Raw genomic sequence first — 26,645 nt, forward strand, 5'->3', positions numbered from 1 at the left:
AACGCCCCCACCCAGGGCAGCCGGCCACCCCTGCCCGGGGCTGCAGGGGAGCTGCATGCCTCTGGCTGGGGCACCGCTGGGGTTTTTATTTTTGACTATTGTGTGAGCTGGCCCACAGTCAGGTGGGGCCAGGGCCAGGAAAACAGAACTGGTGCAAGGAGTGCAGCCAAACCCCTCGCCGAGCCCGGCTGCTTCCCAGCAGTGCGAGCGCTGAGGGGATGGGGGGCCTGTGCAGCTCATGCTGACTACGTGGCAAAGGGCAAAGCTTTTCCATAGTGTTGCAAGGCACATACTTTACAGGGGTGTATTGCTCCTCAGCCTCCTCCTCGCCTGCCCCTGAGCTGTTTGTCTTGCTGCAGGATCAACCTTTATTTCCTAACAGCCACACACACAAATAATAATAATAATAATTATAATAATAAAAAACCCACATCAGTCAGTGGTTCAGACAATGAAGGGAAGGCAGTTGGCTGGCAAACTGAAGTCCATCATCTTCTGTGCGAACTGCAAAGGGGAAAAAAAATACCGTAACATGCTTAAGTCATTACGAAAGGCCGATGCTCTGCTGGCGTCTCATCCCAGCTGAGCACTGCAGTGCACCGTGCGCTGGAGCCCCTCAGCCTAGCTCTGGCCCAGGGCCTGGCTGACAAACTTGGGACAAGTTAATAGAGCTCTGCAGCAGCCTTTGTAATGGCAGCAGTTGACTGCAGCAAGAGGCCATGTCTAGTAGCTCAGTGCTCGGGGGCAAATGGCGCACACTCCCCTGCTGCATGATGGATGGCTGTCAGTGCTGGCAAGGCAGAGAAGGGGTGTTTGGGTGTGAGTGTGTGCGTGTGTAGGGGTGTGTGTGTGTCTGTGTTTCAGGAGGAAGGTGCTGTGGCCATGTCCCACTGAACCGAAGCAGCTCTTCTGCCCCGGCAGGGCCAGTGCTGCTCCGTAGGCTATTAGCTGTGAAAAGCATTAAATATCACAAAAAAAAAAAAAAGGGGGGGGACACACCAAAAAAAGGGGGGGGGGGGGGGGGGAAGAACAGTGGTACAATCTTTAGATATGCATGTGCTGCACTAAATCACCACCCTTGGGCCAAGCCCCAGCCTTTTGCCACGTGCGCTGGGGAAGACAGCAGCAGTGTGTGGGCGAGTGCATGGGGGGGGGGGGGATGTGGGGGGTGGGGGTGGGGGTGTGTGTTCGTACACACATACGTCTGTACGTACACACTGCCTGGGAGGGCAGCCCAGGCCCTGTACCACCCAGGTGCCCTGCTTGCGGAGTCCAACCAAGGGACTCCCCCGGCAGGGTGACCCCCCGGGAGCGAGACCACGCTTCATAGCAGTGCAGGTCCTTCTGCTCATAGTGCTTTGGCTGTAAGTGTGGGTTCCCACCAACCCAGTGGGTGGCTGGGGCTGGGCTGCCCCACGGCACTGCTGCAACCCTGGGCAGCAGCCCACCACTTCCTGGCAAGGAGGCTGCATGGGCAGGGATTTGGGGCAGGCATGTGGCTGTGCATGGGGGTGACAAGGAGCAGGACTGTCCAGCCAGGCCCAGCACAGCCACTCCGGCAGAGGAGGGATGCTCCCAGGGCGCAGGGCCAGGGCTGGGGTGGCGGGGTGCAGCACACCAGCATGGGGTGCAGGGCTGCAGCTCTCCCTGCACCTGCAGCTGGGAGATGGATACCGCTTCCTCCTGCTGCCTAGAGTGCACTGAGGCGGGGGGGGGGGAGCCTGATCTCAAGCATGGGCCTTCGCAGCGGTGTCTCTGGGCATGACCCCAGTGCTCAGCACCCCACCTCAGGGGACGGTTTAACAGGGACAAAAAAAAAAAAAACCCCAAAAAACCAAAAACCAAAAAAACCCCACCAAACCCACAAAAAAACCCCCACAATTATGGACAGAGCATAAGTAGCAAGGATGGCTCGTGTCCCACCGGTGCACCAGCTGCTGATGCTGACACCAGGACTGCAGCAGCGTGCATCACCTGCACCCCTGACACCTGGCATCGCACGCTGCATGGATCCCCCAGGCCTGTCCTTGGCGAGGGGCCAGCTGAGCTGTATAATCCCTGGGCAGGATGCAGCCATTGGGTAGGGTCAGGCACAGGAATGGGCTAAGCGGGGTCTGCCCTTGCTGTGCCGATGTGCCAGGAGCCCTGGGGACCCGTCACCGAAGGGGCTCAGTCTGGCAGCAGGACCTGCTGCATGCCAGGTGCACGGGCCACGCAGCTACGCCTCAGGAGCTACTGCAGGGATTTGACAATAGCCCTAAGGGCATGGGGCATCTCCGTGACGGAGGGAGACGCGCTGTAGAAGGTGTTGGTGTGATTTCTGCGCTGCTCTCGGAGATACGGAGGGACAGATGAACTTTTGATGTGGAGGATCCTGGTGTCCATCACTTCGCAATCGATCTGCATCATCACCTCGTAGTCCTGCCCATTGATCACATTCTCTGCAAAAGTAAGAAGAAAGGAAAAAAAAAAAAAGTCAGCCTTAGCCCTGCAAGCTAGTGACCTAACGGCACCAAACCCAGAGCTTTCTGGACCTTTTTTTTTCTGGAGCAGGAGCTGGAGGGGGGAACCCCTTCCTTTTTGCAGCTCCACACATGGAGCTCCATCTCACACAGCACGGCCCCAGCTTGCTCATGACACCTCAAAGGGCCCAGGCCACGCTTAGCATGTGCAGTCACACCTAGAAATTAATGTAAGTCTTTTCCACTTCTTCATCTGCACATAATTACTGATGGAGTTTGCCTTGTATAACATTTGTTACTGAACTGTTGTTCTTGAGCCACTAAAGCGTAGGGGTGATTGAAGATAGGGCTTATTTAAGAAAGCTGAATGTTTCACTTTCTTTTTATTGGTTTAAGAATACTGTAACCCTCTTGACACTGATGATCTAGAAGAATTTATTCACCAGATTATTAATAAAAAAACCTCAAAATGTTCTCTCTCAAAAGAATTAACTGCACCTCATTACCATGCTGACCTGGCTGTTGTACTTGCATCACATTGTGGTGTGACACTGGACAAGGTCATTACCCTTGAGAGGCCTCCAGTCACGGGGAGACCCAGGCCAGCACATGGGACCCTGGCGCAAGGGCATGCCAGGCTGCACCACCCCGGCGCGGCCCCAGGCTGGGCATGTCTGCTGCTGCAGAAGCTCCTGGGCTTGCAGGCAAAGGCTGTGCACATGGTCAGCATCTGCTGCCTGGATCTAAAGGTGGAAGACTATTCCTTGCATAGACAGTGTGTCCAGGAATGCGAGAGCCAAGATCGAATTTCCAGGCACGACCAATCCTTGCCTTTCAGAGTCAGAAACGCTGACTGCCATCGGCAGGGTTTTCTTTCTGTGCTAAGGAGGATAGAAGATCACCTAATGGAAAGCGTATGGATTGGAGGAATGCAATATACATTACTAATTTTTACTGTTTTCCTGGATTAACTCTGACTCTGGATGACAGCTGACAACCGCGGCCGGACCCTCTTGTACCCCACGCCACCTGTAGAAGCCATTAGATCAGCTATGTCTGGTATAGTAATGAAAAGCAGGAGCAAACCCTTGCTAAGGGGGCTGAGAGCCTGCAAGGGAAATCAAAGCTCCCACCTGCAGAAATTAAATGGAAAAAGCTCCGTATGTGCCACTGAGTGACCGAGGCCAGGAGCAACTGTGCATGTCCCTGTGCCACTGATCCAAACACCCCGACAAGCGCCTCGTCCCTCCTGGCCACGGTGCTGCTGATAAAGCCCTGCCATAGCTTCAGGTGCTGTGTCCACAGGTGGGACCCTTTTTGAGGCCATCCCTCCAGGTCACTCCCTCTCTCATCCTTTGGATGTGCTCTTGGTTCTCACCCAACAGGCTCAGGACCAGACAGCGGAGAGGGCTGGGCTGGTGGTGCTGCTCAGGACAGGGGCTGCATGGGGCAGCTGGGGGCACAAGGAGAAGCTGGCGGGGGGGTAAGATTCTGGCCTTTGGGCTGGAGAGAGCAAACGGGAACAGATCGGCTCCCTGTGACACAGCAAGCTGAAAACACAGCTCCTCAGCTCTCATGTTGCAGACAGCTCAACAGGACCCCAGCTATGTGGGAAAATGTGCTCCAAAGCCACATACGGGTGATGTGGGATGGGACAGCAGCCAGGGCCAGGAAAACCTCTCGGTAAGGCAGTAAGACTTTCCCGCGTCTGCCCGCAGCAGCCAGCACAGCGGCCTATTGTTAGGTTCCCTGGCAGGGGAGGTTCCCGGCACAACCCGGAGGAGAACAGCAATCCCGGAGAGCAGCCCACGCGAGGGAGGGAGCTGCACTGTGTGGGTGGCAGCGGGGAGCATGGGAACTGGATCAGCCCATCTCAGCCAGCCAGGATCCTGCTTCTCCCAGCGCTGACACAGGCTCCCCCCGCAACTAACTGGACCATGATTAAGTAAGCCACAGCTCTGCTACCCTGTGCAAGAGGTGCTGTGTCTTCTGAGGCCACCACAGCTGAGATAGCTGGGAGGAATCACGCTCACAACGAGCCTCTCTGGCCAGCAGGCGTGGAGGGGACTCACACACCCAACTCAGACATTCGCAAAGTGCCTGAATCCTGCCCTGCGCATGTGAATTAGCACAGGAATGACACTTGGCTTTAAAGACAGGTATCCAATTCTTTCCTCTTTTGGGTTGAAGGCACTGTGGATGAAGAGCTGCTGCAGGAAGCCTCTGCAAAGGGTCTCGTCTCACAGGGATGAGGACAGTAGCAGGAATGGCTCAATTCCCACTACAGACATTTCTAGCAGCCTTTCTCATTACTGTTAGCATCAAAATAATGTAGAAGAGGAGGTAGGATTTTCCGCAGAGACAGCAGTTGCTGCTTGGTGATGGTGCTGGGCACCTAGACCAGCTGTGTTCAAAGGAGCAGTCTGAAAGCCATGCCAGCCCCAAGATGCCTGGCCACCATCGGAGAGCCCTGCCTGGCCCACCCCAGCCCAGAGGGTGGAGGGGCTGATGCTCTGTGCCAGCACATGTGATGCTCTCAGCAAAACAACAGGCAAACGTGACCTGAATGCAGCCAGCGCAACCCGATGTTTGGAGAGACTAGTTCACTGTCAAAGGGGCAGGCATTGCAAAAATGATTCCACATGGCTCCGTCCTGAGCTCGATGCCATTAAACTGTTTCATGATCTGGATGAGGAATAGAGAGCATACTTATAAGATTTCTGGAAGATGGTAAACTGGAGAGATTTCAACCACCTTGGAGTATTGGATTAGACTGCAGTTTCGATAAAAGAGAGAAGCTGTCCAAAATCTTTAGGATGCATTTCAACCAAGGCCAGAGCGAAGTACAACGCTCAGGAGAACTGGAAAACATGAGTACAAAATGGGGCCAGGCAGAAGCACTGCAGAAAAAGCTTGAGGACTGCAGAGGATCACTGTGTATAAGCCAAGAGCATGACAGGACTAGAAATGATCAGACTGATTTTAAGAGAAACCGATTTATCTTTGACCAAGTTTTTAATGATAACGAAATATAAGCCCTGGATGAACCTACCTCGGGAGACCAGAGGGTCTTCGTGACTGGCAGTTTTTAAGGAAAGGCTGGACGACTGCCTGTCAGACAAGACCTGGGGTACCTGACCCTCCCTTGGCACAGGCACTCGCAGTCGCTCGTGGTCCCTCTAGCCTTGCCTTTCTGTGAGCTGCAGGTGCCTATTCATGACTGAAGCCCCTCAGGGTAGACTGCAACCGATCACTACGGAGCCCAGGTCCACAAAGAAGCCGACATAGGTCAACTGAGCTGTGATGACTGTCTGTCTGCTCTTTGCTCATGACAAAGACAAGGCAGTGCAACTTGGGTGAAGCCCTTTCAGTGAAATTTGAGCTGACATTTGCCACAGGGTAGGGAGGCATACCAGCCAGCGCCCACGGTTCAGAAGGCAGTGAGAACACTGCTGTGCCATGTTTCCTTGATGGTCAGTTTAAATCCAATGGCTACGTAGTTGGACACGTTCAGCTGTGCTATTCCTAATCCCTTGTCAGCAAGTGGGCAATATCTGGAGTAGAGCTGTGGGTTCTCCAGGGGACCCTGTGGTCTGACCTCATCCACAGAACAGGCCAACAATTCTGCCTTGTGATTCCCGCATCAGACCTTTTAAAAATAGGCTTTCTTTCCTTCCCCTTCCACGGGGCCATCCAGCAGTACCAACATCTGGGAGACACCAATGGAGCACAAGATGGGTTTTCTAGAGAGGCCATGATGAGCGTTGAGCTTGGCAGTTGCGTGTGGCTGATCCCTGGAGGGCTCAGTGTACGTAACCAGTGCTTTCTCTCAACGCTCAGGTCAGCCGTGTACCGCACTGCCTGAGCACACACCCATCACACCGCACAGCCCTCTGCAAAGAGGCAGACACGGGCAGGGCTGTCTGCAGGCAAGACCGACAGCTCAAAGTTGCTGCCTGCTGCTGCTGCTGGTTTGTTGGCTGGAAGGTCAGCACTGCCAACCTGTGTTACACGGGGATGCTTAATAGCTCAGAGCAACACCGACACTGAATTATTTCTAAAGTTTATTGTGTTGAATTACCTGGGACTGATGTTTTGTGGGATTACATAAGCGAAAACACAGGAACGGATCTCCTGTAGAGGTGTCTCGATTTATAAATAGATTTATTGCTCCTCTTTGAAGTTCAGAACATACAGCCATTCAAACGGCCTCAGGCTTAAGAAGCTATCCTTCCCAGGCCAAAAGGCTGTGTTGCACTTAATTATTTGTTAACAGGTTTAAAAGCCGTCCTTCAGATGATAGACTATTTTAAATTAACAGCAAAGGTAATTGTGCCAAGCATTGCTGTTCTCTGACTGCACCTCCTCAAAGAGGCTCGCTGGTTCTCACAGACTGTACCAAACTCCCAGCACGAGCTTGGTCTAGGGAACAGAGATCTAATTCCGCAGTGCGGCTCTCTAGGGTTTATGGCAGCTCCTCTTAAAAACAAACATGTTGCAAGACCCAACTGATGAAAGCTGGAATCAGCAGTCCAAACCAAGAACATTTAGCAAATAAGGCGGAGGGTAATAACTACTGTTATAAATTACCAAAGATGATGGAAGATTGTCTTCATATTGAAGTACTAGATTTTCAAAACTGGCTTATTAGAAAGACCATAAAACCAAAGTCCTCCTTCTCCCCTTAGTAGTACTGACACATATCAACCAGTTGAATGTTCAAATGTCTGTCTTTGAGATCAAGCATCTACTTCTATAAGAGATGCTGTCTTAGAGAAAGGCAGAAGACAGGCAGAGGGCTTGAGAGGCAGGCAATGAAAATCTTAGTGTCTGTTCTGCAGTAAGTCAGAACAAACAGTGACGTGAATTGCCTCTCTAGACTCAAACTCTATACACATCAGTGGGCTGTTTGGCCCTATGGATGCAGTCACAGGACAGGAAAAAGTTATTCTGGTAATTTACCCTTTCCCACTTATATGCACCCTCCCCACAAAGCTTTGCTACAGGAAAGCGCTTGTCTCGAAAACTGCACAATTTGCAGAGAGGCTGCAACAGAGCTCCCCTGAAATACCACCTGACCTTGTGAAGTGTTTCAAGGCTGTAACCAACCACCATGGAAGAGCTTTGCAGCTTTCTGAAGACGTGCTCATGCCTTAGGTACACTGATAGAGCCTTGTTCTACTAAATCAACTACAAATTTCGCCTTACCCCTGGCAGTCCCACAGTGGACTACCCAAAAAATACTCCATGAGACCAATACTGTATAATTCAGGGCCTGGGCCACTGATTTGACATTCCCCCATCCTAAGACTATTCTCTACAGCCCCAACTGCCTTTGCAGTAGATAACCCACATACCTACTGGCTGCTTTCTTAGTAGGTGACTTGTAAAAGTGGTCAGAACCTGCCCGGCTCTACTCCCACACTGTGCTCACTGAATATACAGTTAAAGCTAGTGTCGACCACATAGATCTGGACTACATGTCCTCGCTTCTGCTGGTAAGATACAAGGAGGGAAATCACTTGCCCCATCTTTACTTTAACTACCTGTCTTTGTCAGTAAGGCTAGAGAATCATCCCCTCCTCATGGACAACAGCATAGAGTGAATTTGCTATCCATGAAACCAGTTTAGTTGATGTCAAAGTTAGGTGCCAGGGAATTATCTCTGTGTAAGGTGTTACAAAACCAATAACTCTTTTAAAACCATCTTTGCTGAACAGCTACTCACATCCTTTATACTTTCCACATTTCCTTCTAACGAGAAAGCCTGCTTTACCACACCAGATTCCAAAGACAGTCAGTGTCAGTGTTTAAATTAACACTTGGAGCCCCTTCTGCAGCCCCGTCTATCACACTGGCAGGAACCTAGGCAGCTTTCAAAGAGCCACTGTATGTGTTCCAGTACCTGGTTGCTTTGTGCTAGCTGTGCCAAGCTGACAATGCTAAAGTTTGGTTTAGATAACAATTTAGCACCAAACTACCCAAACAATTTATAGCACAACCTGCCCTGGCCCAAAACAGAGCTTATGTCTAGGGCAGCACAGAGTTCAGAAAGCGCAAGCTTCAGAAGAAGATGAGGGCACCAGCTGCACACAGATCTGGGGCTGGCCTGTTGAAGGGCTGCAGCTGTCCCCAGACATAATTCAGGGGGCTTTCTCCGCTCTGTCACTTCTGCAATCTTCCATCTCATCACCACTGAGCAGCCCTGACTGTCCTACCCAGCACATCTGGACAATGTTTCCATCTGAAGGGTTGGTATACACTACCAAATAAGTATATAAATGAAGCAGTGTTACTGTAACAGCTACCAAGACTAAAAATACACTCACTGCAACAACGCAGCAGGGTTCCTAAAACATTTAGAGATTTGCTTGTTAGACAGGATTGTTTGAGGCAAGGGAGAAAGTCATATTGTGACCCAAATAACTTCTCTTTTTAAAAGCAAATTCCTGCTTGGAACTGTTTCCAAACAAACCAGTTGCAATGGTGTCACCTCTGTGGACTCAGCTGTCCTCAGTCCCTGACACAGGTTAAGTGAGATCCTAGGCATTTCAGTTGTCCAGGTCTCCTAGCACCTCTCAGTGAGCCAGGCTGCTGGGTCTATATGCATACAGGAACAGGGGCCATGGTCAGAAAAACTGGATCCACATAATCAAAGTCACTTTGACGAGCAACAAGCTGACAGCAAGGAGACAGGGTCTCTCCCCATGTCTGTGCTGTTGGAGCATTGGTGCCAGGGGCTATCCAAGGGGAATATATACAGGCATGGGGGGTAAGCAAGAAAACTGGAGGAAACAAGCCCTCTGCGGCCTCCTAAGTAAATAATGGAGCCACAGGAGAGATCGGCACTGGCTGTGGATGAGGAGCACAACATGCCCTTAGCTTACACCACTACGTGATCTTTGGAAAAGGCCAGCGCCTGTGGGCAACGTGGTCAGTGGCAGATCTGTGCCAGATGTGCTTTGCAGTACCTGGTCCAGACTGGGAGGTCTCAGGGAGAGGGAAGGAAAGTTGGCTCTTCCCAGGGACCATTTCCCACCTGATCTTCCACCTCCCCTTCCAATCTTCTTTCATGCTGCACAGTCACTTCCCTCTAAGAGAAAGAGCATGAGCTACAGAGGAGAGGGCCCAGTATGGATCTACTGTGATTGCTCCTGTTGTTTTGGAGAGGGAGCCAATGGCGATCTCAAGAAGAGAAGATCAGAATCACCAGTGTTAACCCTCCCAGGCACATCATTTAAAGCTCCCTCAGGTAGAGTATTTCTCGGAAATACTGAGACATTTTTGACAGCACTGGCTGTGCATATGCGTGTTGTTGGCAGGGTATCATTGCTGCAGGATGGCCACATTTGAAACCTAACCAGCTGTGGCAATGCTAATGACAAGGAGAAAAAAAAAAAAAAAGAAAACTAAGACAAGGGGCAAAGCAGTTCTGCTGCACAGAAAGCTCTCTTGGGAGTGAAGGACAGAGGCTGGAGAGAGAGCAACTCTGTTAGGCAGAACCATCCCATGCCTGCTTGGGAGGCACAAAACATATAATCAAACTCCCCACACAGCCTGCAAATCCAGACATACCCACTTACAAGACAAATAACTGTACACAGGAGAGTAGCCTAAAAAGGCATTCCGGTAGAGGCTTCTTTCAAGAACAAGGGCTGAAGGGCTTGTCCCAGGACAGCACATAGGGGACTGCTCCCTCTGAGTGCAGCAGGGAGGGACCGGGAGGCGTGGGCATGTTCCCTTTGGTCCCCATCATGGGTCTAGCATCCTACAGATGCTGCTAGAGCTGGAAAACCTTTCTGGCCCAATGCTAACTTTGGTTTTAAATGCTAGCAAGCTCCTCCTTTTCCCGCTGTGCTGGCGGACTGGCCACTCTCCTTTTCTAGCCTTGGTACTGCCTAAGGACGGCTGTTCTGCACAGGCAGGAGAGCAAAGTCCTGGCAGCAAAGTCCCATCCAACCTGTGCTTCTGCCTCTAACAGTGACCAGTAGCAGAAGCAAAAGTCAGGGCAAGCATGTACTTTTGGTGACATATGAAATAGTAAGTAACTGCTTCCCAGACACCTTATCTACACTATTCATGGTTCTTCAGGTTCTGCTATAACCCTTCCCCCAGCCATTGCTGTCAAATTCAACAGTCACTATGGTAGGGAAGCTGTTACACTTAACGTTCATTCCTGTTGCTTTTTCTCCTGCGTCTTTCATTGTTTTATATATCTATAAACACCTATGACCAAAAATGCATAGTATTGAAGATGGGGATTTGGCAGGGCTGTAATGATGGTTTATGCTTTGTTTTTCACTCCCTCTCTAAAAAATTATATTGCTTTTCTTCCTTGTCTAAGCTGACACTTCGGGGAAGGATGCGCAGTGGCTTCCTCTGAGCAGTAACAGCTCAGCTACCTGTCACTGCATGTTTGGTCAGGAACACTTTTCCCACGTAAATTCTTTTGCATTTTTTCACACCAAGTTTTACCTGCTGAATAGAATTTCACTCCTTCCCAAGATCTTCCAGCCTGTGCCTGGAGATGCAGGGGCAGTGACCCCAGCACAGGCCTGCATGGGAGTCTACTGGTAACATCCCCTTCATTGCAAAATGTGACCATCTGTTTCCACCTTTCATTTGCACCTTTTAGGGAGATACCAATCCACAAGTGACTCTTCCCTCTTGCCTCACAAAAACTTGCTTTCTTTTAGCAGTTTCTGAAGAACTACTTTTTTCCAAGTTTTTTGAACACTCAGGTATGTTATTGTGCTGAAGAGACCACCCTTATCCTCACACTCGCTATCCCTCTGAGGCCTGTGATGGAGCACTAAGGTAGGACTTTCCTCTGCAGAAGCTGTGCTAGCTCTTCCCAATCTATCGTATGTATGTCCCCAGGCATGCTCAACTCTCACAGATTCAGCCAGCTTGTGCAAAAGTGAGACTCGATTTTTTACAGTTCCTGAGGCCATTTTAAAAAAGTTTGCCTCATTTGTCACTTGCCATTCTCTTGGTAATTATATAGCCTCAGTAGTTAACACCAGCACAAGAACTTTTTGCTCTTTCCTTCAACAGTGCTGACTTCAACTTTAAGTGCTCTTTCACACCTTGGTCATCTACAGGCACTAGGGATTCCCTGGCAGGCGTTCTCTGAAAACTGTTTTTACTATTTTTTTATGCCTCAGGCACACTGTTCCTCAGTACCTTTTTCTGGCTTGACTTCTTATGGTTTGACATTTAGTCTGCCAGAAATCGTGCTCTTTTTTCTATTCCCTCATTTGGCTACAATGTCTATTGTTTAAAAGATATCTTCTTACTTCTATGAATCTACTTTAATGTGTTACTTAAGCCTGTCGGATTTCTTGGGGTCCTTTTAAAGACTTTTGCACTGAGCTTTTAATCTTTAATCAATCTTCATACCATTTGCCAGCATTTTACCCTATTGGTTTTTCTTTCAATATGTTTTCCTATTCTTATTTAGCCCTTCCCTTTGAACTGTAGTATGTACTTCACCATTTCAATTTGTAGGCACTTACCGATAAAATTAATTTAACTATTTGACTTCATTTTTTTTCAAGAGGCAGCGTCACTTTTTCATTGACATGCACCTTCTCTATCACCCAATATTATTTGTATCCTAGGGTTAGCATCTCACTGATTTAAGAGTGAAGGCTGGTGTGAGCCTGTATTCACTTACAGTTGAAATGTCTTTATAGGTTGGATGGTATCCAAAGAGCGAGCTGAATTTTCCACCTGTCTCACTTGGATACATAAAATTACCTCATTTATTTAGATACTGTGATCAGCTCTTGCTCATAGAAGAATATTTTTAACACTATCTCTGTGAAGATCCTGTCTGAGTGGGGTGAGCGCTTTCCTCTACGTGAACTTCTCTGATTCAATGCATTTGCCAGTTAATTAAAAAAATATCATATACACATGCTGCAGAGTGCCTATCTGAACATGGCACACTAATAAAAGGGAGACGTCCATTCCAAAGATTTCTGTTTCCCAGCTACAGCAACAGGAGATTTACAGCTTTAATATATGAATCCTGCTCTGAAACAGAGGTGCCTCCTTTCTCATGGTGAGGGGCAGCTCGGGCTGGCAATCATTTCTTCATCCACATTCACCCAGAAGGCATTTGTGCTGTACTGGGATATGCCATGGTCTTTTCACCTGGGGCTACTATAGAATAAGACAGGATGGAGGCAGATGATTTACAATGAAGTGGTGGATGACTGAAATTGAAAATGTTCTTCAGATGCTCAGCATGTATTTTTCAAATGCTTTCCTACAGCAACCCTGTTACAAAGGATCAAGCCCAGAGGACAGCCAGGAAGCACACCAGGAAGCACCAGAGGTAAGGTGGACTGGACGAAGTGGGCGAGGAAAGCCGGAGCGTGGAGGACTAGACCTGGGATATGAGAAGGCAGCAAAGGCCTCCCAGCCCTGCTGGCGGCAGTCTCCTTAGAGACTGCAATCCAAACACTGAGAAAGACTGTCTTGGACTGCTGTGTTTTTACTAATCTGTAGGTTTACTCCAGTGATGTTCTCAAGACAGAACTCATAAATGTGAACCTCCTCTACCAGCTCTGTTGCAGTCTTTTATGTTTTTACAGGGTGAGCTCATTATGGATAATTATGTTTCAGATCACTGTAGAAATAAAGAGCTACCAGTAATCAGAGTTGGCCTGTGTATCACACACATAAAACTGTGTTTGCCACCTATAATTTAACACTAAGAGGAATTATGTAATCTTGAATTTACAACATTTGAAAATGTATTACGGCAGATCAGCTGGGCTCAAGGCTAGAATTACGATGTGCTGCACAAACACAGCTCAGTGTAGCTGAGATGGCGACGGCAATCTCACAGATCGGGATGAAAATTTTCTCTTTGCTTTGCAGCACAGCTCTCGGCACAGTGCTCTCTGTAAAGCTTGGTGGGAGGGCATACCTACACGGCAGTATCAGCATCCAGGGTTAAAGAACATCTAGAAGACAGGGTCTCTGCAGCAAGACACATACTCGTTCAGTTCTAAAACGTATTTGGCTCCTTCTGCAACTCCATACTGGCATCCACACTGGCAGCTAATGTCATGGGTTTCCTTTTTCTTCTACTTTGTGGATTTTATATGTGTGCCTTTTATATGGAAAAAACAATCTGGTGTAATAACTCGACACTGGCATTGGAAATACTAAGTATGAAGTCCAATTAATTTATGACTCATTCTCTACCCCCTTCGTGAACAGTGTGTTCCCAAGAAAATGCCAACTGTAGCATTTATCCTGTCTATACAGGGAAGACCAGTCACACTGGGGCTTGGCCTGCTCTATCACACAAACCCCAAGAGATATTCTTTTTCGTATTAACAAAGGGGCAAAAAGGCACAGAAGATCCTCTGAAATCATCTTCCTGTTCTTTTGAATACATAAAAATAGGTTACTCATTTAGCAATTTAGGTAAACAGCTCGTTATGAAAAGTCACTGGGGAATAAGCCTTTATGATTTCATTTCTTGATCGTTTCCTGTCTAACTAAATAAACATGAACTTAAGTGACACAGATTCCATTACTTCTGTGCGTAGATTCTTGAATGATTTCTTTCATACTTTTTTGAACAATTTAATCTTCTCCTTCCTGTCAAACACAACATATATCAACAGACAATGGTTGGGAAGAGCAAAATCTCTCAAAGACAACCAAATCTGTTGAAAACTTCTATTTAATGTTGAATCTAGGCAATGATCAATTCTGATGTTCAAGGAAATGTAGTAAAGTTTGGGGGGATTATTCTGTTTTGATAAACTACGCTTCTATATAATTTTGAAAAGAGAACAAGAGTGAGAATAGCAACATCTTACAATATGACTAAAATCTATGGTTAAAATTCCTTGATTAAATCTGTTCTGCCACAATTTCAATCCTGACCTCTACAGCACAGCTTTACATGAGCACAAGAGCTGAAGTACATCTGTGACATTAGCAAACCATCCTAATTACAGCAGAGCCACAGTAATGCAACACGCTGCTTGTCCACGGCTACACACAGGAGATAGCAGACTCTCCCCCTTTCTCAGCCCAGGCTCAGTAATCGGCTGTTGCAGTGAGGTCTAACTGAGAGCGAACCATGGCTCTGATTTTTCCCTGGTCAGGCTTCACCAAACTACTTTTATTCCTCAACTGGCCGCTCAAGAAGCAAAAGGGCGGCTTTTCAAAATGGCCTGTAGACTTACAGCATGGAGACATTCTCAGATATATTTTCCTACATCCTACTTTAGAAGTCTTGACACTTTGAAGGATTCTCAGTGACCTTCTTAAAAAACCTTAGCAGCCACCCTTCTTTCATCTCACAGATAGGTTGTAATCCTACATACACAACTTCCAGAGCCTTATGCTCATAATCCATAGCTTGTAAGGCTGTGCTGAGTTCTCAGCAATTTCTGCTAAATCCAGAGGTAAAAGCAGAAACAATGAGAGAAGTATCTCTACAGATCATGCTTGTGTAGCCAAGAGAGGATTCCTCTGTACCTACTGAAGTGGCATGAGCTTCTCAGTGTGGGGCCAAGGACAGCAGCTGTGAGAGGGAGCCACAGGGATTAAGATTTGGCTTCTAACATGAAGAGGAGAATGAACCAACAACAGCTAGAGATAGCTGGGGCCATTAGTCTCCTGGAAACCGTTCTGAAGCTATTCAAAGTGAGAGAGAAGGCTACCCAAAATGTTAAGCAGCAGCCCTCAGGGAAGTCAGCTGCCAGAAGTGGTATATATCGTTTTAGACCTTCCTCATTCAATGACTGACTGGGAATTCTGCTTCTTGCTCCAAAAGATGGAAATGGCATCTTTTGTTTGCTTGACCCTGAAAGGCAAAGGAAGTTGGAGACTTTATTTATGCAACCCCAAGACATGGGAATTTACAGAACATTGTCACTTCCCAAAGAGCTTTTGTTTTTATTTTCCTTCTCAGCCTGTGTGGGTTCTGTTTGCCTTGTGGATTTTTCACAGACAGTTTGCTACCAGCCTTGGACATCTGTGAGTGGCTTTTGCACGTGGCTGTCAGTTGAAAGAACGTTCTTTGTAGCTGCATGCAAATAATCATGCTGCTTGATGGCAGAAATCCCTCCAGTTTTGATCAAAAAGCCTTACCACTGGATTTGTTATTGACCATTTTAATTAGAACGTGTATTATTTCAGAGCACTTTTGAAGTCTGTTACATCAGTATGATGATGGATGCTAGGAAGGAAGGCTGACGGAAGTGGCAGCAATCAGAAGCTGGCCAACAAAACAGAGCACACGGACTTTGCAAAACTCGCCATCCCGTTCACAATAAACTTCTGCCTTTAGAGATTATCTTGCTGTTGTGTTTCATGAAAAAACACCCCTTAAGAGAATAGGGTTCCTTAAGAACGAGGAACATGCAAGTTATAGAGTCAGGAACACGAACAACTATCTCAAAGGGAGACTGAATACAAGTCCCATTGTGTGACATTAGAGGAAGCACCTATCCATAATATTTGTACAAAATTCAAAACTCTTTCTGTAATGGCTGCCAATTCCCAGAAAATGAGCCTCAGTCCTCACCAGTGGCTTTCCCATCAGGTCTCTCACTTTTGTTTGGCTGAGAGCACAGACACCAACCCTCAATTCAGAGAGAGCAAATGATGGAAGGGCTTTCACGTATGGGGAACTGTTTTGCACAGGGATCCTAAGAAGAAAAAAGGCCTTTTTGGTCTTTGTGCTGTCGCTAAGACCACCAGTACTCATAGTGAGTACACACCTGCACAGATGTTTACAGCTGCTCCCACCAAGAGAAAGTGCAAGCTGTGAGAGTATCTAACCTAATCCTAGGGAGAAATGCATTAATGAAAGTGGCTTCTTGGGCTAAACGTTGAATGCTATCTCCTACACTGAATGACTGTACATATGTTCTCACTTTTGTGTGCTGCAAGGAGAGGACTACTGGTGGTGTATGCTGTGCTGCAGAGCTGCAGGCATCCTGCAGAGACAAAAGGCTTGTGCTTGGGGTAGGAAGAGTGGCTTAGCTATGCTGTACTCTATAGATTATTTTGATCCAAAGATCAATGTTATAACCCACTCCATTTCTTACAGCAGTTAAGTAAATACAAGGCTAATGGCAGATGTTTTCACTTAAACTTCAAGAAAGGCACTGCCTATATGTCAATTTGGAATTGGTGTAATGAGCCAACAAGACTCTGAATTACAATAAAAGCAAATTTAGGAATGAAATCTACTGGAGACTTAACTGGTCTCAAGTGCATAGTTAGATTTCTAAAATAATAGCTTCAATCCAGCATAACAAACATGACTTGCTTAAAAACAAAAGCTGGAGTTTAACTGTAAATTGCAGTTGGCTTTCATTCCCATGAGAAACTGCAAGATATTTCTTCTCGGAATAACTTCTCAATAAAGCCACACCAATGGTGCCCCCAAAACCATGTACAGTGGGACTAGGACTAACAAGTTCTGCATTTTTCCCTCCAGGCTTATCAACCCTTAGGTCGCATCAGTTTTTCTGTGAGCACTGCTTGTGTCTGCAAATGGTGGGGCTCTGTCATTGGGCAGAGGCAGGTCAAAACATGGGCATGGCTGGCTGCAGGGGCCAAGGGGAGAGCTGTACTGAGGGACAGCAGCCAGCAGGGAAATGGAAGAATGGTAAAGGGCTGTGAGACCATCTGGGGAGGCAGAAATGGAGGAGCTGACAGCAAGCGCTGGCTGTGAATTGGGGGGGTGGCCCAGCAAGCTTGGAAAGGGGCTTAGAACAGGGTGGGGAAGAAGGAATTGCTAAGAGGGTAAGAGGGGAGGGATTAACATGTACCAACATGTAACAAGTTACCATACTTTAAAAAAAAAATGCTTAAACATTTAACTTATGTTAACATATTAAATATACTTAAATTATTAAACATATTTCTGTGCACCTGCACAGAAGCCCTCAGTGGGGACTTTACTGGCTTATCCTCATGCTCGCAGAGGGGCATGGGCAATTCAGGCTGACCAGGAGAAGGAGCACATAAGGAGAAAGTTACAAGGTAACGGCCATTTTTACTCTTTTCCAACATCCAACAACTGAATAGTTTTTATCAAGCTTTTATCTTGAAAATGAGTAATGGACTGTTACTGCTTTGTACAATATTGTTCTCTTAAACTTCCATGGTACTGAATGCATACATACGCACATACACACACCCGTCTATTACAAAATTTTCTGTTGAGATTTGCCATTAGCTGCAAAGCACTAGGACTGCCACTGGCCGGACTTACCCCAACTCTTCCCTCTAAGAAAAACTCTCCAAACTGTAAACTTGATTCTGCTTTGTACACTGGTGAAAACTGCCAGACCAATCTTGCAGAACCATGTCATTAACCTCCATGCAGAGTCACGTAGGATAGTGACTGAACTCATTTTACTTCCAAATCTTTGTCTGTACCTGTTCTCTGTCCCTGCAGCCCGTGGTGGGAACAGCTCAAGCCAGCTAAAGGCAGAGTCTCTAGCAGAGATCAGAAGGCACTCAAGCAATCAAAGTGTGTTCAGAAAAAATAACAGTCCTGCTGGGAAAAGACTGTCCAACAGTTCAAAGGGTTCTCGACGGAACTGCAAGCTGTTTCATGTTTGGAAACAGTGTCATGGGTAAACTTCAGTACACAGACAAATAAAGATCCTGCAGAAGAAGGCAAGTGAAGAAGTTCTGAAAAAGTTTCAAAGCAAAGGCCACTTCACTTGCATTCCCTTCATCTCCTCTGCCAGGGCTGTGGCAGCAAAAAAGAAGGGCAAGTAAGTGGCAGCGGAAAAGGTTTCCCTTCTTCCACAGAGATCTGGCTGAGGCATGAGAAAAGGCAGGAAGGGACAAGTTCTTTCACTGAAACTTGTGCCAATTCCTCCCAGGGAGACCCAGCCTCTTCTAGCAGCCAATTCTCTGCAGGTGGACAAAGAATTAAGGTGGGCTTAAAACAACAGACAGCTGGGAGGAAGGCTTTGTTGTCAGTTAACTTCCAGATGCTTGTTCAGGACATGCTCAGTCCCTGCGGAGGCAGAATAGGGTGGAGGAGCAATGTTCTCAAAGGAGAGAAATGAGTTCTTCTCCAGGCAGAACTTTTTAGGGAATCATCTCCTCCAGGTAATCTACTAATAATCAAATTAAAAATCAACCCAAGTTACCTACTGGCTCTTGTGTATCTTGTAATTTTTTTCCTAACACCTGGCTGAGTGTCACAGAGGAAGCAGTGTTTGATGCCGTTGTTTACTTAATGCTATCCTTCTGTCTCATCTGTTTCAACATCTCTGCCCAAATCCCTGGACATTTTTTTATTTCCTGGATTATGCTGATGTTCTGAAGAAAAATCCCAAAGAACTCAAGTAACTATAATTTCACAATGTTTCATTATTAATAAAGGATAAGATTTGTCACTGGATTCTGATGTGTATTTTCCAAACTATATTTACTCCAACAACTGAAAAGTTATTTCAAGTAAAACAAGACTCAGTAACGTGTTAAGAAGAAATACTTTCTAATTTAGAAATAGTTTGTTCTCCAAGTGATAAAGTGCCCATTTGCACGTGATAATTCAGCTCAGTCAGAAAAGGATTTTTGTAATGGACATGAAAAGGGAGTTTCAGACAGATAAATGCCAAAAATAATTCTGATACATCTAATAAAAATTCCCCTAAAATAGCTGGTTATAGATTATCACACTCAACTTACTATACTGCATGGAAAAATGTAATATCAAAATGTTGAAAGCCTGAACTGATTTTTTTTTCTTAGTTTGTGGAAATTTGCATCATCAGATAATGTTTTCGGCATGCTTGAACTTAACAAAAACATTTGGGTTTACGATTCACTTGTACTGTAAACACGTAAGTTTTAAAAAGGCATTATGGTACACAGATATTCAGACAGTAAAGTTTATACTGTTACAGGGTTCATGATGCGTTTGATGACTGTGACAGTGACCCTGTGCCCCAAACATGTCCCAACTTGGCAGTTTCTCACCATATGAATTAACAATATATTTACACAGTTCACGTCCTGTCTCTCATGTGGGACTAAAATGGAGATCAAGAACATTTCTGTTCGCTAATAAGCCTGTGCCCTTAGCGCAAAGCTGTTTTCTCTGCTGTCCTGCAGCACTGCAACATGATTATTATTAATCCTGACCATGCAGTGCTGAGAGATCCCACTCACACTGAGTGTTGTATAACATAGCGGTAAACAGCTGAGGAAGACGACAGAAGGCAGTCAGCATCCTAACAAACCAGTAAGGCCAAGGAATTTGCCCTGCTAAGCAGGCACAGGAGGAACCCAAATGAGAGGACGACGACAGTCTCCACGCTCGATGGGATCTTTGTAGCCACCAAGTTAGAGAAGCTAGATCACATTCAAGTAACCCTTAATCAGCTGTGTATAAATCACCGGGACTGGATGGCAACACCCCTGAGTCCTTGAAGGAGCTAGAATGAGATACTGCAGAACTGCTGTCCAAGTCACGCAGCCTCTCGTTACAGTCTCGGTGACCAGGCACTGATGACTTGCCAGCAGCCCAGCTCCAGCGGGGACCCTGGCAACTACAGCCCAGTAATGACCAGTTTGACTTCTTTTTCAAAGCTATAACAACAGACATTTGTCTTGTCGTCTAAGTTTGGTTTCCACGTACAAGTCAGGCACATCCCTTTGAAATTATTCTCCTATCATTCTCTTTCATGTTTTGGACTTACCATTGATGTTTACAGCTGGCAACACTATAGACATCTTTGGTCTTCTGGTCTTGTTATGTGTGGTGGCTGGCAGTAACAGGTGGTCCTGGAAAATAGGGGAAAAGATGTGTTAAATCTACCCTGGAAGTACAGAGCTGGGAAAATTCCTTTTCATTCCATCTTACAGGCATTCCACATAAAACTATTTACGACAGCTTAGCAAATTCACATTGTTGAGGGAGTCTTCCAAAAGTCACAGCAATTGCTCATGCTGTGTAACCGAGAAGAAATCCCTATCGCATGCAGCAGAATATGAAAAGCCTTGATCATGTGGAAAGAGATGGAAACTACTATTAGGCCCTTGTTCAACAGAGTACTTATGTATATGATTAAAGTAATTTAACTTGACTTCAATGATATTTAAACATGTGGTTAAGGGCTTTGCTGAATTGGAGCCTTTACTTGCAGTGCTGTCTGCTTTATATATAAATGTCATCTTGCTATATCTATGTCAAGCTCTATACCACATGCCTCGTGCAGTAGGACTGTATCACTCAGGGTTGTGATGGGGTGTGAAATATGAGCTCTGTGACAAAACCTACCAGGGAAGTTTGATGGCAAAGCTGTGCTTTAGTAGCTTATCTCAACTGTGAGGTGGCTGGGTGCTGCTGTAAGACAGCAGTGTTCAAACTAACTACCCTGAGTTTTAGCAGTGGAAGCTGCATCTGCAGGAGATGCTCTGGATATGGACCTGACCTGCAAGGAAAAATGCAGCTTTTCATCAGTTTTTTTGCTGTTGGTGAAGTCAAATTGCTTAACTTGCAACCTGGGAAAATATGGTTCCTCCTTTATCAACAGAAGTAACAGAATATAAAGTGCCAGTCCAGGCATCTCCCATACTGTTGTGCTATGCTGATCTCGATGGACCAAAGAAAGACCACTAAGGCCAAGGGAAGCTTCCCATGCCTTTCAAAGCTTAGCTTCCCTGACAGAAGGTTGCTTCACTGCACCATCTCGGTACACAGTGGGCATTGTCAGGGAAGTATATTTGCTCTCTCTTAGTAATTAGGAGCAAAAGACTGTGTTTATATAATTGACAAATTGAGTTTAAATTTCTAACTCAGGCTCTAAGTGAAACAAAAACCTGCCAATCACTAAGTAACTTTTACAGGCCCCAAAGAATTAGTGGAAAGGTTTGTTTTCCCAGACCCTATGTTTGCCCTTCTCGCAATCCCAGCAATGCCAAATTCACTCCCAGTGTCTCTGACAAGAACAAAAGCCAGCAGGTGCCACCATGTCACACACGGGGAGACCAACTCATTAAGCAGTTTTTGCAACTGTCCTAAAACCAGATCCAAACATCTGCCTTTCACTTTTCAAGATCCAGACATCTATCTCACACGGTTAAAAAGCGAAAACAAGTTTGATGCTCTCATCTCATTTCATGCTTTCCCATTTGTAAAACTCCCATGATATTTTACAAACCCGGCACTCAGAAACTTTTCAAGCAGCTCTTCGGCTCCCTGTTTAAGGGTAAGAACAGACACACCAATACCCTATGCTTTTGGCCAGGGTTATCTTTTTGACAGACTGAATTAGACTTCCTTCAGGACACAGTTATTAACTTCTTAACGTCAGGGTACCTGTATTTTCCCCATTTTAATATCTAAACACTACATTGTTATGTCTAAGATTCAGGGAACTGAGTTACACACAAAGTTAGGTGTTAGATATATTAAGATATTCTGTAGATACATTGCAGAAATATCACTCTCCTTTTCCCACCAAAAAAATCCCCAAAAACCCAAATGACTGACCATGAGAAGAAAACATTACTTCAATAAATGACCGTAATTAAAAACATCTTGGTACCAAAATTATAAAACCACTCTGGTATAATTCTCAGACTACATATGTAATTCCCATTTCATTTTTGAACCACTGAGATTAAGACAATACTCAGTAAGACAATGAACTTTACAGAAAAACTGTTCTTGAAATTCAATGTTCCCAAGGGAACAGGCCAAAGATAAGATGTCCATTAAAACCACATTTTTTAACAATGTCCTTGTCGTGATTTGGTGACTATTTTTAACATCGCTTAAAAAATGTTTATCCTGTTTTATTTCTTTTTCAATGCTTCTGAGAGTCCACAACATCACTACCTAGCAAAACACAAGTACTGCATAGATGATCACCTGTGAATCATTACAAGCAACTACTATTTTTTGCTAACATATTGGAAGATTGGTACATTAATTGATGCTGGCTTAGTTTTGCTTATAATGGCACCTTTATTTACTGTATATATAAAATGTATTAAGAACTATCACAAAGACTTTACAATCAGAGTACCTCTACAGAAATAAACAGCAGTGTCATGACAAAAATGCCAAATTTCTTGTTAGCAACAACATAAGGAAAATTCCTCAGATACTTCCTGTATCATTACCTTCTTGGCTGCACCACAGGAGGTTCAGGTTGGACATTCAGAAACAGTTTTTCACCCAGAGCGTGGTGCAATCCTGGAACAGGTCAGCAGGGCGCTAGGGGATCTCTGTTCTTGGAGGTTCCAAGACCCAGCTATGCAAAGCCATGGCTGCCCTTACCTACTGTCGGCAACAGTTCCACTTAAAGGAGAAGGTTGGGCTAGGCACCACCAGAGGTTTTCTCTACCCATTTTGATGATCCTGTGATTCTCTTTTTGCAGTCCACTGGACAGACACTGGCAGTACCAACTTCTCATAAGAGTCCCATGGTAACTACAGAGGCAGTGCAGACACCTCAGACTTGGCCTTTGCAAGCTCTGCATCTCCTCCATCATGGTTAAATTCAAAGACTTGGCTCAGACCGACTCTGCAGTTAACAGATTTCATTTCCATGACTACAACGCAGCCAAACTATACACTAATACTGCTGGGCAGGTTCAGATTCCACCAAACTGATCTGCTGGAAAACAATACTTTATTCTAAACCTTGCATTGAAAATGAGATGTAAAATTCATCTTTCCTAGCTCTGCCTCACCTAGAAGCCATTTTTTTTTAAATACCAGGAGTTAGATTTAATCGCAACTAATTTTAGACTTTTGTGAATGATGTTTCAAGAGCTGCAAAGAAGAAATGAGCAGTTCACCACTATCTGCTCTCCCTCCTCATAATTCTGGCTTAAAACAAAAACACCAAGTCATATTTTGGTAGATCAGTCAATTGAAGTAGGTAACCCCAGCAGGTATTTCCCTCTACACTAAGATAGCACTGGAGATGACAGGAGCTCCAGAGAAGTCTGCTGCTCTCCAGTGACTATCATGAGAATGAGGTCTAGTTCAGACTGGTCAACCAACATCCGAACACCTGAAGCTGTATTAAATGAATCCCACCCAGTCTTCTTTCCCTGACTCAGAGAAACAAAAGGAGCATTGTTTGCTAGATCACAATTACAGTCACTCAAAATCAAAGGAATATAAGAAGTAAGACAGATATATAAAATGCCAATATTATAATTTAGTCTAACCTAATGAAGTGAACTTATTTTACACAAATCATGGCAGGCCCAACACATCCTGCTCAGCCACACAAAGTCCTGTTAGAGACAGAAACTGATATGATAAAAACTTTGATACCTATTATACATGCACTGTTACTAGCAATTCCTCCAAACGCAACCCGACAAGATCAACTCACTGGATCTGAAACAAGTTGCATAGGGAACCATTTTTGATGAAGCCGCTCTGCTACCCAAGACATTAAAATTAACTCCCCCTTAGCTTCCGGACTCTGAAATATCTCCTAAAACTACACAGTGAAGTAGTATGTTCATGTATCAATTCACCTGCTATTTCTCCGTTTTACTGGAGCCGTTTGAACAGTGTGAGAAGGAAGATCCAGAGTCTTCTGCTCTCACAGCAGATAGTGAGACAATGAAGTAATTTCCATTTGCATTTGCGTATCCAAACACGCTTTGGAGTCGCTGCACAACTCCTCAGTGTTTCAACCCCAGCTTTGGAGAAGACAGACATATAAAGAGCCAGCCAGCTGTAAGTTCAAACTGTTACCAGGAGCTAATGTGCAAGATGCACAGATTGTCTGGAAGTTGGATACTGCCCATCTCTACTACAAAGAGCCATTTTTAAAAATCTGGAATTAGGGAAATTTATCCACTGCCCTAATAATCTTTGTCTTTTATATGCAGGAGTGTTCCTCTGACGATCAGTCCTAACTTGCAAATTTCATAATTACCCTCATTCTACATTGAAGGCAAAGGTAGCAGCGGGTATGCTGCAGAGTATCATAAATATTTTGCCTACAGTTTAGCTACCTACTACATTCTCGAGCTCAGAAGTCTTCAAATAGTCCACAACTTTTATTTGAAAGCAATACCTAATTATTTATATGTAACATAAATTATTGTATGGATTAGTGATTAGGAAGAAATTAGACATTTAGAAACACTGTTTGAATGCATTTCCAAAATGTAAAATATTTTCTCCTGTCCTATCCTGTTCTGAAGTATGCTGAATCACATCCCAGATGGGTGTGTGATGCTATTGCTCATCCCTAATTTTAAACATTAGACAAAAAAATCTAAAAATAAAATGCTGTTTGTGATATTAACACATGGTATAAAACTGAAAATGAATAAAAGCAAATCTTGCAAGTCAGCATCTGGCCCATGAGCATGAATGTCAACCAGAGGCAGAATAAATCACAACTATTACCCAACAACAGATGGCCTTGGCTAGGGCCAAGATTTGCACTTAGATGAGATGACAATTTAAATAGACGATGCAGACCTGAGACTGCTGGCAGAATGACTGGAAAAATATCAGCCTGGAAAGACAATATTTCAAACGAGACCCTAGCTTCAGCATTCTCATTTTGCTTTTGATCATCTCTACAGTTCAGTGATCTTGAAGCCAGATGAGATGGACAGGTAGATAAATATAGATACTAAAAATCCAGCCACAAATGTATTACCTTAATTTAGTAAGTTGGGATACAGAAACACATTTTTTCCTGGGGATAAAGTCTGAAGCTGTTACTTGTTAAACTTCCAATTAATAATCACATTTATTAAGTCTTTGCCACCACAAAACATTCAGGACACTGTATTATTAGAATATAATTAACCAGAGTTGTAAACACTTAGAAATTAGGCGCCCCTATAGAATGAATTTCCTCACTGAATTTTTTTACTCTGTTAGCTAATTCAGTGCCCGCTGATCTGCTTCTGGACTCAACAACACATGGAACTGCAATAAAGATTTTAAGGCTTCTTACATAAGATCAGTGCTGTCAGGGCTCTAACAGGGATTAAGCTTTGGAGCCTCATGTATCTCTAAGCCCCACAGTCAAACGGCAATGGAAATCCTGTTCCACTGTGCTAGAATATTCCAAAACTGCAGCTTCAGCCTGAGTTTCATGACATGTGGTTTGGTTCTCAAAGTCCCCACTACCTAGATGCATGAAAATTTGCGGGCATCTTAGCTTTCATTTAAAAAAATAAAGTAATTGTTTCTAACTCTCATGGTTAAAAGACATAAAGAAAACATCAACACTGCATACCATGAAGTTTCAATAAACAGAGAGAAAACACACTAGTCAAGGGTTTTTGTTTTTTTTTTTTTAAACTATCATCATTTCATAAGCTGGACTCTTGGCTTTTAAATTATTAGAATTGGCAATATTGCTTGTTTTGGCTTTTGCAATACATGTCCCATCAGCAACACTGCACCCAGCAACAGATGCGTCCCTGGGGAGCAGTATGCCACCTCGCTATAGTCAATCTGCGGAGCTCCTCCTCCATTTCTGTGTTTGAAAGAAACACGAAGGAATTAATCCTTGCAGCATGCCCGTGATGGAGGAAAATATTACTAGTGCTATAGGGAATGTTTAAAGATGTGCATGCATTTGAGGGATATCCGAGTGACACGGGACACAAGGAATGGATTTCCAAACCTGCCAAGGCTCTGCACTCTCAGCATGAGCTATCTTTCCTCCTGTCCCTGACGTTACTTATCTGTCAAATCAGTTCCCCTAGATTTTTCTTATCTTCTTAGCTTCTGTGCTTAGGTACGGATAAGTATTTTTCAAAAGCCTTTTCTAGTGTCTTAAGCAAAAGCATTAGCTACTGGAAAATAATTAACGTAACTTGATTTAAATGTGCTTTGTTACAGTGTATTTAGCACATCTGCTTATGTAAACACTGTTTGTCATGTTACTGAAGGGCAAGCCATGCCTCTGACCCTTCCCAGTGGTTTGGAGCATGTACCCTGCAAAGTACAGATGTGATCCATGTGGGAGCCATGACTCCACTCCTGCAAGACAGGCCCTATCTCACTTCTCACAAAGACTTCGTCAAGATGTCCGAATGAGCCCCGCTCTTTGTTAAGAGATCCATCTCTGACGAACTAGGGATAATCTTTTCGAAAACAAGTGACATTTGTTACTTTAGAGGAATAAAAGCTCCAAGGAGACTTGATTAAAA

At 45.1% G+C, this 26,645-nt stretch overlaps 1 protein-coding gene across 3 annotated transcripts in view; it reads right to left on the reverse strand.

The window, feature by feature from the left end:
- Positions 1 to 1,176: 1,176 nt before the first annotated feature.
- ATF6 (activating transcription factor 6) overlaps positions 1,177 to 26,645 on the reverse strand; it is an 84,709-nt gene continuing 59,240 nt past the window's right edge. For all 3 annotated transcript variants that reach the window (XM_076339845.1, XM_076339844.1, XM_076339846.1), the window contains 2 exons: positions 20,183 to 20,267; positions 1,177 to 2,441 (listed from right to left, as the gene is read on the reverse strand). In XM_076339845.1, coding sequence (XP_076195960.1) covers positions 2,233 to 2,441; positions 20,183 to 20,267 — 294 coding nt within the window. In that variant the 3' untranslated portion in view covers positions 1,177 to 2,232. The remainder of the gene's footprint in view (positions 2,442 to 20,182; positions 20,268 to 26,645) is intronic.

The sequence above is a fragment of the Aptenodytes patagonicus genome, chromosome 5 (genome assembly GCF_965638725.1).
Source record: "Aptenodytes patagonicus chromosome 5, bAptPat1.pri.cur, whole genome shotgun sequence".
NCBI classification, from domain to species: Eukaryota; Metazoa; Chordata; class Aves; order Sphenisciformes; family Spheniscidae; genus Aptenodytes; species Aptenodytes patagonicus.